The 17,241-nt window shown below is 40.4% G+C and overlaps 1 protein-coding gene across 1 annotated transcript in view; it reads right to left on the bottom strand.

Moving 5' to 3' along the window:
* Positions 1-17,241, bottom strand: part of Amph (amphiphysin) — a 211,533-nt gene that overhangs the window by 9,109 nt on the left and 185,183 nt on the right. The window contains exons 18-19 of the mRNA XM_031359752.1: positions 2,780-2,986; positions 1,382-1,639 (exon numbers count right to left, since the gene is read on the bottom strand). Of these exons, the coding sequence (XP_031215612.1) occupies positions 1,382-1,639; positions 2,780-2,986 (465 nt within the window). The remainder of the gene's footprint in view (positions 1-1,381; positions 1,640-2,779; positions 2,987-17,241) is intronic.

The raw sequence follows: 17,241 nt of genomic DNA, 5'->3' as shown, positions 1-17,241 counted from the left end.
GCAGAAAGGCTTTTCCCATATAATAGCCGTCCCTCAGCTTGAGAGACTGTCTAATCCTGGCCAGTTTTATTTCTCCTGTGTTGATTCCTTACAAACACCTGCACATTCCAGATGAAGCAGCCTACCTTTAAAATATATTTTTTCTGTGTAGAATAAAAACTATCAGAGCTTTAACTGATTGTTATCCAAAAACTAATTCATGAGAGCAGAAGTCCAGGGAAGGGTTGAGAAGTGCATCTTGGGTCACACTGCAGTGATTGGCAAGCTAAGCATGGGCCCTTCATGCCTCAGCCCTGCCTAGTCCAAATTTCCTGGATTTTATGTGCACTGCCTAAACAACTGACCAGGTTTTTAGCCCTAACATTTAACCCATATGTTCAATTATTTTACACACATTAATCCCTTTATTATAACCATTCCCTTCAGTACAAAGTAGCAGTTTCCTTCTAAAGAAGGGACAAAGAGAATGGATAGAGATATTCAATTCCATTCTTATGAACACAATTTTTTTATATACTTTTTTTTAAAAAAAGAAAAGTAGGTATCCAGGCACGTGGTCTGTGCCCATCACCCAGACATCTGGGAGGCTAAAGTAGAAGTTCACAGGGTAAAGACCTGCCTATCAAAATTAGTAATGCCCTGTCGCTAAATTAAAAAAGAGAAAGGTTTAAAACAAAGTAGCAGAGTGTTTGTTTGCTTAGCATGCACAAAGCTCCGAGTTTGCTCTCAGGACAGCAAAACAAAGAACTAACCAAGCACAACAAGGGCTGTGTTTTGAAATACAGTATCAAATTATACAATGCTTACAATTTCTAACCAGATTCTTCTGGGGACCTTCTCTGCCACACCACTAGGCTGTAAACGGCATTTGTGGGCAATTACTATTGTTGTTTTGTTTGACAGGGGAGGAGGCTTTAGTCTCTGGCCAGAAAATCTCTCTTTCCAGGAATGGAGTCTTGTTTTTTTCTTCCTTGTTTTTTCACAGAAGGCCTGTAGTGCCTTTAGCCACTTGTCTTCGGACTATTTGTTGGGCCCTCATTCTGCATTTGGCCTGGATGACTCTGTGTCCTGCCTGTTTGACAATTCCTTATGAAACATACTGTGACTTGAAAGGCCTGGTCTGAGCCAGGCTAAACAGACACAGCTCTGAAGGAGGCATGGGAAAGTATTACTGTAGATCTTGATTTTTCAAAGCATGGACTTGGGGTCATTTTCCCAGGAGAGGTCAGAGTAAAGGGAAAGCAAATATGAAAAAAAAAAAAACTACACAAAACAACGACGACGACAACAACGACAACAACAGAACCCACACATTGGAAAACCAGAACATGGTGCAAAGAAAACTCAAGCGACAATGACCCTGAAGTGACAATACAAAGACCTTGTAGAGAAAGCCAGGAGGCAGTTCCTGAGTGGCATCCCCTGCAGACAGCGAGGCATCCACAGCACCTGCCGATGCAGCCTGAGAATCCAGAAGTGTGGGCTCTGTAGCCACTTCCTGCTTCTCACCCGCTGGGCCTGGGGGAGCCACATCCTCAGAGGCCTCCCTCGTTTCAATACCCGTAGCAGTTTCTTGGTGTTCTCCTTCTCCCTCATGGTTGGAGGCTGGCTCGATGACAACAGAAGGGATGACTTTCTCCTGGTGGGTAGGGAAGTGGACAGTGTCACGGCCTGGGAAACGATAGGTGCCCTTGCTCCCAAGTCAGTATCTTCTCCCAGCCACCCACTCTCTCTGTTCCATTCATCGACAGTTCCAAGCCCACTAGGTTTGCAGACTGTGGACCTATGTCTTGTGTTTGTCCTGACTTTTTCACTGTCTCTCTTGAGTACTAAACAATTCGTGGGAATCCTATCTTGATCCTTGAGCAGTCACACTCCTGGAAAATGGGAAGGTTCTAGGAGCAATTCCAGAGTGGTGGGAGGCTGAAAAGGGAGCGGGTCTGCCCTGAAGGGATAGGAGGCTATCCTGAAAAGAAAATACAAGGGAGAACTTCCTGTTGCTGTCATACTTTTCGATGGCCCATGTGGCCTGGCATGTACTGTCTTTGATTGCTGCAGGAGGAAGGAGACGCCAGAACCGACTCTAACTTTCTGTGTATGCTCATCTGGGATTAGCTTCGATAAGAGATACCTTCTAAGGAATTTAAGATGCTCTAATAATGATAAACATGAAATAGTGATAACAGCAACTCAGAGTCACTTCTTATACTGAATTCTCAGCAATGACTTTGTAGAGCATTTATCGCTCAAATAGCTCTATGACTTTTTTTTTTTTATCACACTCTTCCTTTCCATCTCCATTATGGTTTTTCTCTTTGTGATGGTCTAAATAAAAATGCCTCCCATAGACTCATAAAGAGTGGCATTATAAGGCCTCGTTGGAGGAAATGTGCCACCGGGGGTTGGGGGCATGGACTTAAGAGTTTTCAGAAGCTCAAGCTGGGCATAGCGGTGTACTGTCTCTGCTGTCTGTGAACCCAGAAGTAGAACTCTCAGCTCCTTCTCCAGCACCTTTCCTGTTGCATGGCACCATGCTTCCCACCATAGCTGTAATGAACTATAAGCCAGCCCCAATCAAACGCTTTCCTTTATAAGAGTAGCTGCGGTCCTGGTGCATGTTACTCCTCATCTGTGCGTCACTCCTTCTCTCTATCATGACTGAAAGTTCTTTCTCCTTTTCTGTGCTTCAGCCACAGGTGTAGGAAGTCCACTCTATGCACAGGCCAGCCACTGCCCACTAAACAGCCCTCATCTTAGAGGTTCCCCAAGGAACCCTTACCTGAGGAGCACCTGCTTCCGGCTCTGCTGGTTGAGCGCTGTCACTGCTGGCAAGCTCCGTGCTTTCTGCATCAATTCTGGCTCCCTCTGGACCTTCTCCTTCTCCAGAAGGGAGGGCTGCCTTCTCTGCCCCTGCTTCCTCCACTGGGGCCCCCTCAGTTGGCACTGCAGTTTCCACAGTGTCGCCAGTATCAGTTCCAGGAGGGATCTGTAAGTTAGAGAGAAGTCACTATGCCTGTGTCTCCAGAGCCTCCACAAGGCCTCAGGCCCACTCCATCCTTCTTCCCTAACTGCTAAGACCACCTCCTCCCCAGCACTGACTGCTTTTGCCATAAACAAAATCTTAGGAGTATGGGGGAAGAGGAAACTGCGCACTCAGAGCTCACTCTTTCCCAGAGCATCCAATGATATAGGTTTTGCATCCCTTGGCTTTCCCTGCAGCCAGGTGGTTTGCATTTAAACAGGTGACTTATACCATTCTTTAGAGGATGTTGGTAATTGGTGGGTGGGTCTTTCTCAATAAGCTTTTGGGTTTGTTGTTGTTGCTGCTATTGCATGAAAGCAGATTGCAATGGATTGAGCTTTAAGGAGCTTTAGGGAGCACCTGTCACAACACTAAAGGGAATTGGGTTCCTGTGAGGCCTGGCTACTGGAGAAAGACCACAGTGGGATGACATCCCATCCTGCAGTCACAATCAGGATGCACTTTGTGATGTTCTCCACATCTGTGTAGATAAGGCTTCATAGCTGAATCACCTTCAGGGAATGGGAACGAAGGTGGGGTTTCCCCCTAAAGAACACTGGCGTATGAGGAGAAACAACTTCAAAATCCAATACACATCAGCATTATATAAATATCCACAGAGCCATCTGCTGGCTAGGAGAATGGCACTTGCCTTTACCTAATCAGCTCTGTGCTGTTCACTGTATTAAGTCGGGAGAGCCATACCCTTGCAAGCATTGGCTCTCCAACCCCGACTTCTGAAGCAGGCTATGGAGAGTAGCAGCGCTCCTGGGCTTCACAAGTGTGGCATGGACTTGTGACCTCACATAGGCACTCAGCATGGTATTCTCTTTTAAGTCCTCTCCTCTGCCTCAAAGTCACAGCTCCTACATTTCTTCAAATAATCTTCCATATGTGGTTGGAGAGATGGCTCAGCAGTTAAGAGATGGCTCTTCCAGAAGACTCTGATTCAATTCCCAGCACCCAAATGGGAGCTCACAACTGCCTGTAGCTGCAAGATCTGAGACCCTCATAAAGACATCAAAGCAGGAAATGCACAAAAGCACATAAAAATAAAAATAATAAAAAACTAAAAAAAAAAACCTTCTATGAAGCACTTTTCCTAAATATCATACTTTTACCTTGGGGATAAAGGCTATATCACTGGACACATGATGAAATGTCACTCATATTCATAGAAAGTCTGTGTCTCATGTGAGAATCTCCTATTATGCAAATGCAGACACTGTCCTTATTTCTTTAATCTTACTCTATTATTAAACAGATAGACTGAGAAAAGCGATCCTCTTGTGTGAACTGTAGCTCATACTAATTGAAGTAGATTTTAAATGCCGAGACTTAATTGAAATGAGTTAAAAGTTATATGAAGATCTGCGTTTCAGTGAATGACTGAAAAGTTCAACAACAAAAATTAAGAATGGAAGAGAATCTCTTTTCTCATTTTAAGTAAACAGTGATCTTTATAGATGTTATTGTCAAGAAAATGTTGTCAAGAGAAAAGCATACTTCTGGAACCCTTTACGAAGGCACCTTAATCTCGAGAAGAATAGCAGGCAATTGCTCACTGACTTATTCGTTGGTGAAATCAGCAATTTTAGGCTGGGATGGAGCTCAGTGGCACAGAGCTCCCAGCTGAGGCCCTGGTCTTAGTGCCAGGTATTGTAATAAAAGGAAGGAGGAAAGGACCGGAGGGAGGAAGCAAGGAAGGAAGGAAAGTAGGGTTGGGTAAAGGCAAGGGAGGGAATAGACTTTCACTAAGATATTAGAGACTGAGCAAGTTTTCTTCCACACTGGGAATATTCATACATATGATATGAATGAAGTGACTCATGGGCTTGAATGAAGAAGACAAACTGTTTAGTCATAAATCTATTTTTGCTTTTCATCTGTCTTGAAAAGAATTACACCTATGACCAACCCAATGCTTTCAATAGTTCAATATCTTTGAATAAGATAGACTCTAAATACATGCAGACAGAATGGCAAGACACACACACACACACACACACACACACTGCTATGAAAAAGTGTGGATTTCTATTTCATAGTATGTACCTCCTCTTACATAAATTCTTTCATGCACATATGTTCTGAGCAGCACATATCATTCATTAGTAATAGGTACTGTTTTAAGTGAATTAATTTGACTTCTTTAGAAGAAAATATATTAATTTTATGGCATATTGATGGTATTGCTAAAGGTAATTTTATGTTTTTTTTTTATTTATTTTATTTTACGTGTGTGTGTGTGTGTGTGTGTGTGTGTGTGTGTGTGTGTGTGTATTTATGTACACATGCATGCATGTTTCTGTGGTGGTCAGAAAAGGGCATCAAATCTCCTGGAACTAGAATTCCAGGTGGATATGAGGCACCCAACTGGGTGCTAGAAACTGCACTTGAGTCCTCTGGAAAGATAGCAAGCATTCTTAACCACTTAGTTATCTCAAGAGAAACACCAAAGTTAATTTTAAAACTCATTTGATGCAAACAGAATCATTAGCTTATGCATAATCATTTTCTGTATGTCTCCGTGTGGGTTGTATCCTATTTTACTATTGCAAGATAAACACATCATAGCTCTCCTTTGGCTAAGGAGTGTGAACAGGTGTTGACAGAATCTTCTGGTTCTGTCTCCAACACTGCAATGACACAAGACACCAGCAGATGGCTCTGTCACCTGCAAGGAGCCTAATATATAGGAAAGGCCTGATAAGATGGTGGCAAATAGAAGTCACCCACACCCTGGAGTGACAGTGCAGGAGAAGGATGCTAATTCTGACAACTGGGGAAGAAGACAGGCTGCGTAACCTACTTAGAAAATGAAAGTAAAAGAATTCTTCTCAATTCTTTGCATGATTAGGAATGGATTTTCAATTCTTTAGCCACAGTCAATTAACATTTAGATTTTACACTTTAAAGTACTACATTACTGTTCTTTAGATTTCCTTATCCATGATTTCTGTTTCTGACGTGATTTTAATGTCTTTCAATCTTTTCCTCTTACCAATATTTTCCTACTCCATATGTTGTGATAGAATAACACAAAAGCACAACAGAAATTAGGAACCTACTCAAAGTAGGTGTTAGTAGTAGATTAAATCAACAAAGGACTGGAAAGGTTTTGACCCTGATATGATTCTCTTTTACTGTTTTTGTTTATCCCAATTGGTTAGCTTTTCTGTAGATACGAAAAGACTATCCTGTGCTATGCTTTGATTGCTGCAATGGATATCGTAGCTCACCACAAAAACCATTGCTTTTTAAGAGCATTATCCAGGAAGACTGGATCATGGAAACTACTGAAGGAACTGTGCTGTGTTCAGATGAACAACAATATTATTACATTGTTTCCAGGACTATACTATTCATTGCCTAAGGTTTGTTATTTTTTTGTTTTGTTTTGTTTTTGTTTTTGTTATCTGATGGAAAATATCTAATCTTAAAAAAATCAAAAACCACAAAAACAAAAAACAAAAGCTGAAAGAGTCCTCAGGCACCTGATCACTTCTCCGATAATGAGGGCCACAAGTCCTAACAGACAATGCTGCTAGCCAGCATTGGCACTACATCATGACAGTGTAGAAGCTTCCTTGGAGCTGCCGCCACCAATGACACCAGAAACACTACTTTCTTATCTGCTTCATCATCTGATATTCTGTGTTGGAGGAAATGTTATGACATTTCTGTCAGAATCTTCTAAATATCAGTAACTACATTAGCAGTAATTACAGGAATATAATATAGCAAGCACAGAGTTATCAAGTCTTGAAACACAATGAGGTCACAGAACCAGGTTGGCAAAGGCTGAAATCTTCCAGCGTGGAGGCTGCAGGAGAGTTTGTAATCAGTGAAGCTAGGCCACTCATTGTTTTGTTCATTTACTCCTTTGCTCAATAACAATAACTCCAAACAATACCCGAGAAGCAGGTTACCAATTATTTACCAGTTGTAGATGTACTAATAATTTTAATAATTGTTGATGTGCACAGAATTTGATAGTTTAATTCTTCTTCAACTCACTATAGGTCTCTTATGTGTGTGTGCATGTATGTGTGTGCACATGTTCATGCGTGCACACATACATATATATGTATATATGATATATATGTACATACACACATATATATCTTATTTAAAGAAGATGCCATTAGGTAAAAAAATAATGAAAGTATGTTAGTGTAGAATTTTGATATATGTATTTTTCTTAATTTTATAATCACCTAAGGACTTTATTAAGTAAATGATCAATCATGTTTGTTTTAAAAATTACATCAATGGTATATAAAACTTTTATTGCTTTTGTATGTAATCATTTATATAGCAGTTCTCATAATACTGACTACTTGCAGGTTTCCGGTTTTAACGTTATACACTGTGAGAGAGATCTGTTGGGTTTGTGAGCAACTATAAACGTTATCCATTTAAATACTAAACCACTCTTTTTTATTTATGGTATCTCTGCTGATATTGGAAAGAGTGGTTTTGCATACTATTTCATCATGAAAACTTTCAAATAGAAACCTAAAAAGAAATGTATAGTAATCATCCCATTATCTACCTTGCAAATAATAAGTTATTTATTCACTTATTCATGTTCATATGACCCACTTGAGTCAGTGGCGATATATTTTTATAAAAGTTTTCAGTGTTCTTCTGGAGACTTCATATTGCTATGTTTTTGATAATGTCTTTTGCTGTCTTCATAGTAGTCAGTTACTGACTTGGAGGTGTTGCTACAATGTGCATGGATGCCCTGGACTGTTCTAGTAACTTCTGACCTTGCTTTGAGAAGGGTAAGTCTGAAGCAGGTTTCCCTGTTCCTTACTTGTAGGACTTTTAAAGCTCTGAATTAAAATTTTAACAATATATGTAGGTTTTATTGTCATTAGCTTTGCTGATGTATGATAGCTTGATAGAATATATTCATTGTACATAGTAATGGGTTTCACAGATATTTCTATGGGTATATCATTATGTGGAGCATATTTGCATATTTACCTTCCTATTCTCCCCCATCTCCTTTATACCCTTTTCTTTCTCTAAATAGTCTCACCTCTTCATTGTCATACCTACAAATAATATACTTAGCATGTAACTAATCTTACACACATCCACTTGAGAGAAATTGTCTCTTCCGATTGATTTCTTTATAATCTACCCTCAAGGATTCTTTCAATTAGGAAACTTCCATTCAACATGACATCCCTTGTCTTGAGGATCAGCAGTGGTACAGTAGTTGGACCTTTCCTTTTGGCCATCCAATTTGTTACAGGTGCTAAACTCCCCTTCTGTCATGAGAGATCCTCAGTGCCCATTCCTATCCCTATCATTAATCAATTCTCTACACAATTTCCTCTCACCACTCAATTCTAAATTCTAACATTGCATTTTCTTCCCTTAAAGCCCATTCTCACATCCCTTACATCTAACATATAACAACTCTTTTCCTCTCAGAGATATCATCTTGAATTGTACTATGAGAAGACAGTTTAAAACCTTTCTCTCTATATGTTGAAGAATACTTTTGTAATCTGTTATCTAAAATGAAATATTATCTTGTAAGCAATCCTTTTCTTCTTTTGTGTTAATTTATACGTCCTTCATAGCTTTCAAACTGTTCCTACCTTAATTAGTTACTTCAAACTCAGTGATGTCTCAACACTTCCTATATATTTTTTTTTTAATTTATTTGGTTGGTTGGTTTTGTTGTTGTTGTTCCATTTTGCATCTCATCTGGGGAATTCCAGATACCCTTTCAGGTTATTTTCTTGATTAATGACCAATGTAGGAGTGCCAAGAACATCTTGAGTGGTGGTTCTAGGTTAAACAAAAAATCAGGCTGAGCAAGTCATAGGAAGCAAGCCAGTAAGCAGCATTCCTCTGTGGCCTCCGCTTTAGTTTCTGCCTGCAGGTTCCTGTCTTAATTGAGATTCTGTCTTGACTTCCCTCAGTGATGGAGTGTGATTGTGATATGTGAATCAGATCAACCCCCTTTCCCCAGGTTGCTTTGGCTATGGTGTTTATCACAGCAGTAGAAACCAAGCAAAGCTGGAATTTATCAAGGTGTTGCTGATAGGTTATTCCTCTGCCATTGGTGAAATGAGCCAATTTAAACCAGATTAGATTAGATTAAAGGCAGGTTTAAGGGGAAGCTGCTCTCCACTAGGCAAGTTCACTGGCCCCAAGGACCAGGACCATGGCGGAAGAAGTCACCATGAGGGCTGGGGAGAATAAAAAGAAAAGGGAGGCTTGCAAACAGAGAGAAGAGAAGAGGGGCAGAGACCAAAATGTCTGGATTATATAGGGAAAAAGCCTCTGGGGAAGAGCAGCTCAACCCCTGGGCTGGGAAGGTCAGGGTTGGGGGCAGGGTATGCTAGGTAGGGATTGAGGGATGCTGGGGGAACTTGGAGACCAGGGTGATTTGATGTGTAAATTATCAAAGCCTCAGACTCTTGTTATGGGGTCCAAAATCAAACAGCTGGATATAATCACATATCTTGAATGTCCCACATGTGTGTTAAAGGTATGCAAGCATGATCCCAATCACACAGTGCCAAGGAGAGTGCTGTAGGACGGCACCTCAATACTCAAACATCATCTGCCTGTAGGCTCCACCACTGTTTCAGTCACCTCTATGCTTTCACTTATAGAACAGCCTCTTGGATGTAGCTGAAGTTTCTAAAATATAGCACTCTCAAAACTTAAATGTTCTTTGTCAAAATTCTCTTACATCATCAATGTTGGTTACAATAGAACTGATACAAGTTAACTTAGTTTTTTATGGTGTTTTTGTAATTTTAGTTTTCTTATTCCATCTTAATGTATGCAATAATTTTATTTACAACATCTCTGGCATAAATGACCTAATGATAAGTGAAGGTCACAAGAAGTATACATTACAGAATTTTTTTTTTAGTTTTTTTTTTAATTTTTTATTAAACTAATAAAATTTATTTTAAAATATACAACTCAGTACTGACATTTTGAAGTTATCAAAATAATTTACAATAGTTAAATGCCTCTTAAATATACATGATATCTTCTGAAACTAAAAGTAATATGCACTCAACCAGTTTTTAAAATCTATTTGGAACATTAAACATGATAGAAGTAGAAAAAAAAATCTCTTATAAAGTCCTCTATGAAGAGAAATTGTGAAAAGTTCCTGATTAGACAGAAGCCATTTCATCTCCAAGAGAGAATACTCAGTGTAACTGTGGCTTCATAGAATGAATTGGGTAGTATTTCTTCTGTTTTTATTTTGTGGAATAGTTTGAAGAGTATTGGTATTAGGCCTCTGAAGGTCAGATAGAATTCTTCATTAAAACAATCTGGTCCTGGGCTTTTTTTGGTTGGAAGACTTTTAATGACTGCTTCTATTTATTTAGGGATTATGGGATTGTTTAGTTTGCTTATCTGTTCTTGATTTAACTTTGGTGTTTGGTAACTGTCTAGAGAATTGTCCATGTCATCCAGATTTTCCAGTTTTATTGAGTATAGACTTTTGTAGTAGGATCTGATGATTTTTTGAATTTCCTCAGTTTCTCATGTTGTATCTCCCTTTTCTGATTTTGTTAATTTGGATATTGTCTCTGTGCCCTCTGGTTAGTCTAGCTAAGGCTTTATTTATCTTGTTGATTTTCTCAAAGAACCAGCTCCTGGCTTTGTTGATTCTTTGTTCTTTTGTTTTCACTTGGTTGATTTCAGCCCTGAGTTTGATTATTTCCTGCTGTTTACTCCTCTTGGGTGCATTTGCTTCTTTTTCTCCTAGAGCACAGGATCAGCTTCAGGCACAAAGGGAAACCGGACAGATCTTGTCCCAGGCTGCTCCTTGGTTCCTGTAACCTGAGGGCTTTGGTTGGGTCCCTGTGAGCAGAAATGGTGGTCTTACCTGTGCTCACAGGCTTGTCTGCACTCCTGGGAGACCAGATCCCTCCCAGTAGTATTTGGGTAAGGAGTGCTGTGGCACAGGATCAACTCCAGGCACAAACAGAAACTGGAACCTTTTTCTAGTGCTTTTTCCAGAGAGTATCCAATCAGTTTCCAGTCATTCAAGACTTCTTTAAGTTTTGAAATAAACCTTTCCCACACCGAGGCTGTGGTGAAGTCTGTGTGAAATGTCAAACACTTAGACTTGGGCTCACTGTCGGCCACCACCTTGCAAAGTGGAGTGTCAGCACATTACAGATTTTAAATAAGTGATACATTCTGATAACTGTAGGATGGCTTATGCTGGAGTAAGAATATGGTAATATTCCTGATGTTTGCTATATAAAGACAGTTGGTGGAAAGACTACTGAGCTCCAGGCTTTCTAGTTTATTCTGATTCTAAAGAATAGTAATCCGGATGCGCAGACAGACTACTGCTGTCATTTTTATTATATATCCATCCTGTAGCTTGGGTAAAAAAAAAAAAACAGCTTTAACTGTGAATGCAACATTCTCCAGGTACTGTCACAGACATTTTGTGTTTGTTGCATACTATTCTATTAACATCTCTATTATAGCTTAATCCCATTTCCTGGGAGTTAACTAAGATGAGAAGAGCTCAAGAAACCTACTCAAGTAGTAAACAGGTTTGGAATAGTCTGTCCAAATTCTGTGCTTTTGTAACTAATCTGTACCAAAGAAGATAAATATCTAAATTAGAGAATTTTGTAGCAATCCTTAGAACTTGAGCACAGACTACAGACATTCATTGCTAGCTCTCAAGGTAGCAATGCTTGATGAGGACTCTAAGTATGCTTTCAAACAGTTGATATGTATCTTTATGCACTTGGAGTCAGACATGCCACCGTTGTGTCAGGAGGTCATCCCTTATACACTTGGAATAGCATCCTTTAAGTAACTTTTGCTATTTTCTGTACTATTTGGGAACTAGCAATAATATCACAAAGTCTCTCCTCATCAATAGCAAATTTTGCAACAAACAAAAATCAAGAAGAGGTTAGTTGGTGTCATAGTTAGTTTTAATTGTCAACTTGACACAGCTTAGAGGAAAGTCATAATTGAGGAAGCGCCTGGATGAGATTAGCCTTTTGACATGTCTGTGGAGACACTGACTTGATTGTTAATCAATAAAGGAGGAATGAGTCTACTGTGGGCAACACCATTCCCTAAACAGATGGTCCTAGGCTGCATAAGAAAGGTAGCTAAGCATAAGGTTGAACAAACAGGCCAGCAGTGCTCCTTCATGGTGTCTGCCTCAAGTTTCTGCCTTTAGCTCCTGCTCTCACTTCTCTCAATGACAAAATGTGATATGGAAAGCTGAATCAAATAAATCCTTTTCTTCCCAAGTCACTCTGGTCACAACAGAAGGAAACTAGAACAGCTGGGTAGAATTTTTCTACATTACTTTTGACATTTATCTTGTAGATTTCACTGTTTAGAGAGTTATGTAGAGAATGTGAAAGTACAAAAGGCCTTCTGTTCTTGGCCTAGATTTCTCCATTACAATACAAACAAGAATACTTCACAGTTGTATTCACTAGCTAAGGATTAATGTCACCCCAAAGGTGTAAGTCCCCTAGAGTTCTGTGTTCTCATTGTCCAGACGAAGAAATGAAATGGAGCAAAGGAGTGCTGAAGGTAGGGTTGGAGGTGGACTGCTAGTTCTCTTTGGAGCTGGTTGTGCAACCTTACAGAGGAAATTAGTAAAGGGATTGAAGCAGTGAGAATCCCAACCACAGACCATCACTGCCTTTACCTCACTATCCCTAAATGAGGCTGCAGCCAGATCTCTTGACAGGCTGAAAAATATGGAATTTTATGAATTTTAGATTTAAATTTTAAAGAATTAAAATTAAGGGGTAAATGTTTCTTCAAGGTCTATTTTAAAGAGAAAGTCATGAGGCAACTCAGGTCTTCAAGAGACTATTCTAATCCCATAGAGAAGATTCTGGTACTTTGACATAGGATGGCAGTTGATACACCGCTTCACAAAATGATATTTAAAACACTGTCCATCACAGCCTCCCTCCAGCAAGGCCAAAGGGAGAGTGCTGCTCTAGAAGCTTATATCCTATGGGAGTTTCTGTCGAAGCATACCTGGTACTGCAAATCTGGCTCACACATTCATGCATTCCCTTCCAAAGAGAGTTACAGGATTTCCCCTTCCTCATCTGCATCTCACTCAGCTTTCAACATGTTACTCTAGACATTCCTGCAGTCCCATCAGAAGCCCTGAGCATCAGGGTTCTAGTCCAATTCAACCAATTGCTACACTGTTCCCATGGCAGTAACTGTTAGAATTAGCTCCACATCTTCCTTGAAAAATCATCTGCAGAGATGACAAAGTCAATGAATTTTTGTTGTTGTTAATTTGGCTTTAAGCACAGGGCATAGTATGTGTTAATGACACTTTGTGGCATTAAAAGTTTCTGCAAGCATAAGGGCCGAAAGCGCTGTCCCATTTTCTGAATTCACCAAACCCTCTCCTGTTCTCCCACCCTTCCCTTCTCAAGGGTACAAATTACCCTCCCCCAACTCCACCTTGTAGGACTCCATGCTGCCAGTTTCTTTTTGGTGCCTTTCTACCCTGGACTGCATGAGTCTTCCCCAGCTCCAAGTCAGGCTGCTAGGCCCTTCCTTCCTTTCTGTCTCTGGGAGCCAGGCTGGTGTCCTGCTCTCCCTGAGCAGGGCTCCTCCTGCTGCCACTTTGGTCCAGGGGTGGGGCTCTTGGTCCTTTTGCCTTCCTCATAGCACACACCAGCACATTATATATTTCTGGCTCACAGGAGGGGTCTAGGGTAAGGACTGGGGTTCCTGCTTTGGGTATTAGCCTTGTATTTGACTTTACTTGGTGGGAGAGGAGGACATGAATAAAGATCAAAGGTTGCAAAAACAAAGGTTTCCATTGGTGATTTATCTGGATACTGATACTTTATTTAACAGTGTTTATTATTGAACCCTGAGCTTCGGTCATGAAATGTAAGCACAATAATACTGAGTTATAACTCGAGCTCTGAGATTGTTTTTAAAAAATCCAGTGTCTTTGCAAGGCTGGCATTGTGACATGTGCCTGCAACCCCAGAATTTAGAGGGTTGAGGTAGAAAGACAGCTTGAGCTACTTGAGTAACTGACAAGCCAACCTACACACTGAGACTCTGGCTGGAAACACTGACAACAGAACTGGAGCAGCAGATTGTCACCTAAGAGGGCTTTCCATCAGGATGAGAGTTTAAGGAAAGGAACCAGACGCAGCCTGAGACAGGACTGGGCTGAAAATCGCTTGAGTATTCTCATGTTCTATGAACAAATCTGCCAGGCCTGACTGTAGCAAGGACCATGTCCATGTCTTAGAGTAGCCTGGGCTTGACAGGAGGCCGTGTGTGGCCTGAAGCTTGAGGAGCAGGCAGTTGAGCATCCTCTAACTTCATGGCTTTGGATCAGGTGTGGTGTTAATGGGTAAACTACTCCAGGGTGATCTGTCACCGCAGCCACCTAGCCATTATGGAAACAGCCATAAAAGGGTGTTTCACCTCATTGAAGGGGTTTGAAAGCCTTTATGTTTTAAAGCATTCAGCTGGGGATTGTTTAAGAGTAGAAGAACTTTATCAGGTGCAACTCCTTTAAAGTAGAGATGAGAAGCAGTCTCAGAAGGTAAAATTATTTCCCCCACACTTACAGCTTATAGCTAAGGAGCTTGTTCCGTGCATACCCATTTTAGGGTATTGCTGCCACATCCTCTTGAGCAACTGCTTTCCAGTCAAAACGATGCATGTGGCACATACTGTCTTTGGGGAAGCTCTTTGAACAAGAACTTCTGTTTCATTCTGATTTTTCAGTTACACCCCAAGGACATTTCTTAAGTCTAAGAACAAATTGTGGAAAGTCCTGATGTAAGCAGAGATTTCAGCCTACCTGGGGCCCTAATGTCTTCCACAGAAGCCTCTGTTTACAGCAAATGGAAACCCTCCCAGGAACACACAAGTAGACACAATGCAGAGATGAAACGGTTGTGGGGAGCCCTGACCCAGTGGATATACCTATAGCACAGCACCTGCAGCTATGTCTCAGGGAGCACTGAGTAAAAGGGGGAAAGAAGGATTCTAAGAACTAGAATACCAGGAAGACGGACATGGGACTGTCCTATCTACAAATGACAATATAGACAAGACCTAAATAGACAATACTAATAGATACATTAAGTGCGATGGAGAAAATATCAGGGGTTCCCCATTCATAGACAGAGAACTACAGGTAATTAGTGAGATATGAGAGAGGAAAATTAGCTTCTCCCTGGGATGAGTCCCTTTGGTTATTTGATACAAAGTGCTCAGCCTTGAAACCATATATTCACAAATAGAAACAGACTCAGCAGGTCTTACTTATATATTTGTGCATACATGTTTATAGTGATAATAATCAAAGAAGGAAGGCTATTAACTTGAGGATACATGGGAAAGATTGGAGAGAGGGTAGATGGGAGGCACTAGAGGGAGGAAAGGAAAGGGATGAGTGATGTAATTATACTTTACTTAAAATGTTTTTAAAAATCTATTTGCAAGTCAGGCATAGTGGCATATGCCTTTAATTCTAGGACTCAGGAGGCAATGTCAGATGGGTCTCTGTGAGTTCAAGGCCAGCCTGTCTACAAAAGAGTTCCAGGACAGTCAGGGATGTTATACAGAGGAACCCTGTCTTAGAAAACAAACAAAACAAAAAAACAAAACAAAAAACAAAAAGCAACAGAAAAGAAAAAACAAAGAAATATGTTTGCAGAAGTATAAAATTTGGGATGAGTGGAGTTTGTGTGTGTGGTCCAGATAACCTGTAAGGGGATCATGGAGAACCATCATTTGAACCTGTGCTTAGAGCATTGACTTGTTTCCTTCGTATCTCCACTCTGCTGCTCAATGTCACGAGCTTTATGAAATTAGGTTTTGTGCTGGGGCCCGGGATCAATCTTGTATATAAGCACTGATGGAGAAGAAGCTTTCTGACATCCAAAATGGGAATTTGATGTGAACATTTCAGAATTGAGTCATTTTATTTTCAAAATCTAAATCATCATCTTTCTACCTCCTTGATGTTGGCCACATTCATCGCAAAATCAACCATATCTTTAACCAGATCAGTGGTCAAGAATATCAGTTGGTTTTTTTTTTTTTCCTTCTATTTTTGTGTGTGTGCATATATGTGTGGATGTATGTGCCCATGTGTGTTTGTGGAGGTCAGAGTTCAGACATTTGCTTTCCACTTTGGTTTTTGAAACAGAATCACTAACTGAACCTGGATCTTACTGATGGGCTAAACTGTCCAGCCCACAAGTTCTTGGAATTATGTCTCTGTCTCCAGGGCTTGGATTATATGCTTGTTCCGCCATGCTTGACTTTTAGTGTGGGTCCTGTAGATCTGAATGCAGACCCACACACTTGTACATCAAGCATGCCACCCACTTAGCCACCTCCTCAGCCTCTGTTCTTCACCCTAAGTAACCACACAGCTAAGGTGGGTAAAGATGTCACAACCTAATACTGTACAGAAACCCTACATTTGCACAGAACCCACCAATAAATTTGGGGAGATAGGAAGTTCACACAAGCAACAGACAACAGAACTAGATGAACATGCTTCTTATTTTTCTACAGGACAAAGTCCCTCTCTGTGTTTTAATATGGACAGTATTAAAGTTTTATTAACTTCCTTTTAAATTTTTGTTTAAATATTTATTTAGTCTTAATTTATGAATATACCTGTTGCCTGCATCAAGGTATGGGCACTGCCTGGTACGAGTGGAGGCCAGAGAAGAGTGATACACTCTGTGGAACTATAGTTAACAATGGTTGCAAGCCACTTTGTTTGTATTATGGCTTGAACCCAGGTCCTGTGCAAAAAAAGTAAATGCTGTTGACTATTGAGCCATCTCCTCAGCCTCAGTTTTTAAAAATTAGAATTAATGGATGGCTGTGAGCCTCTACATCTGTGTTAGTCAGGTACTGTCAGAGCCTCTCAGGAGATAGCTATATTAGGCTGGCTTGTCCTTCCTTCAGTCTCTGCTCCATAGTTAATCTCTGCAACTCCTTCCATGGGTATTTTGTTGCCCCTCTTAAGAAGGAATGAAATGTCCACATTTTGGTCTTCCTTCTTCTTGAGTTAATTGTGGTTTGTGGGTTGTTCTTCCTGTATTCGAACTTCTGGGCTAATAACCACTTATCAGAGAGTACATACCATGTGTATTCTTTTGTGATTGGGTTACCTCACTCAGGATGATATT

Source organism: Mastomys coucha, unplaced genomic scaffold, assembly GCF_008632895.1.
Source record: "Mastomys coucha isolate ucsf_1 unplaced genomic scaffold, UCSF_Mcou_1 pScaffold7, whole genome shotgun sequence".
Classification (NCBI taxonomy): domain Eukaryota; kingdom Metazoa; phylum Chordata; class Mammalia; order Rodentia; family Muridae; genus Mastomys; species Mastomys coucha.
This window is presented reverse-complemented; position numbering and strand designations above follow the sequence as displayed.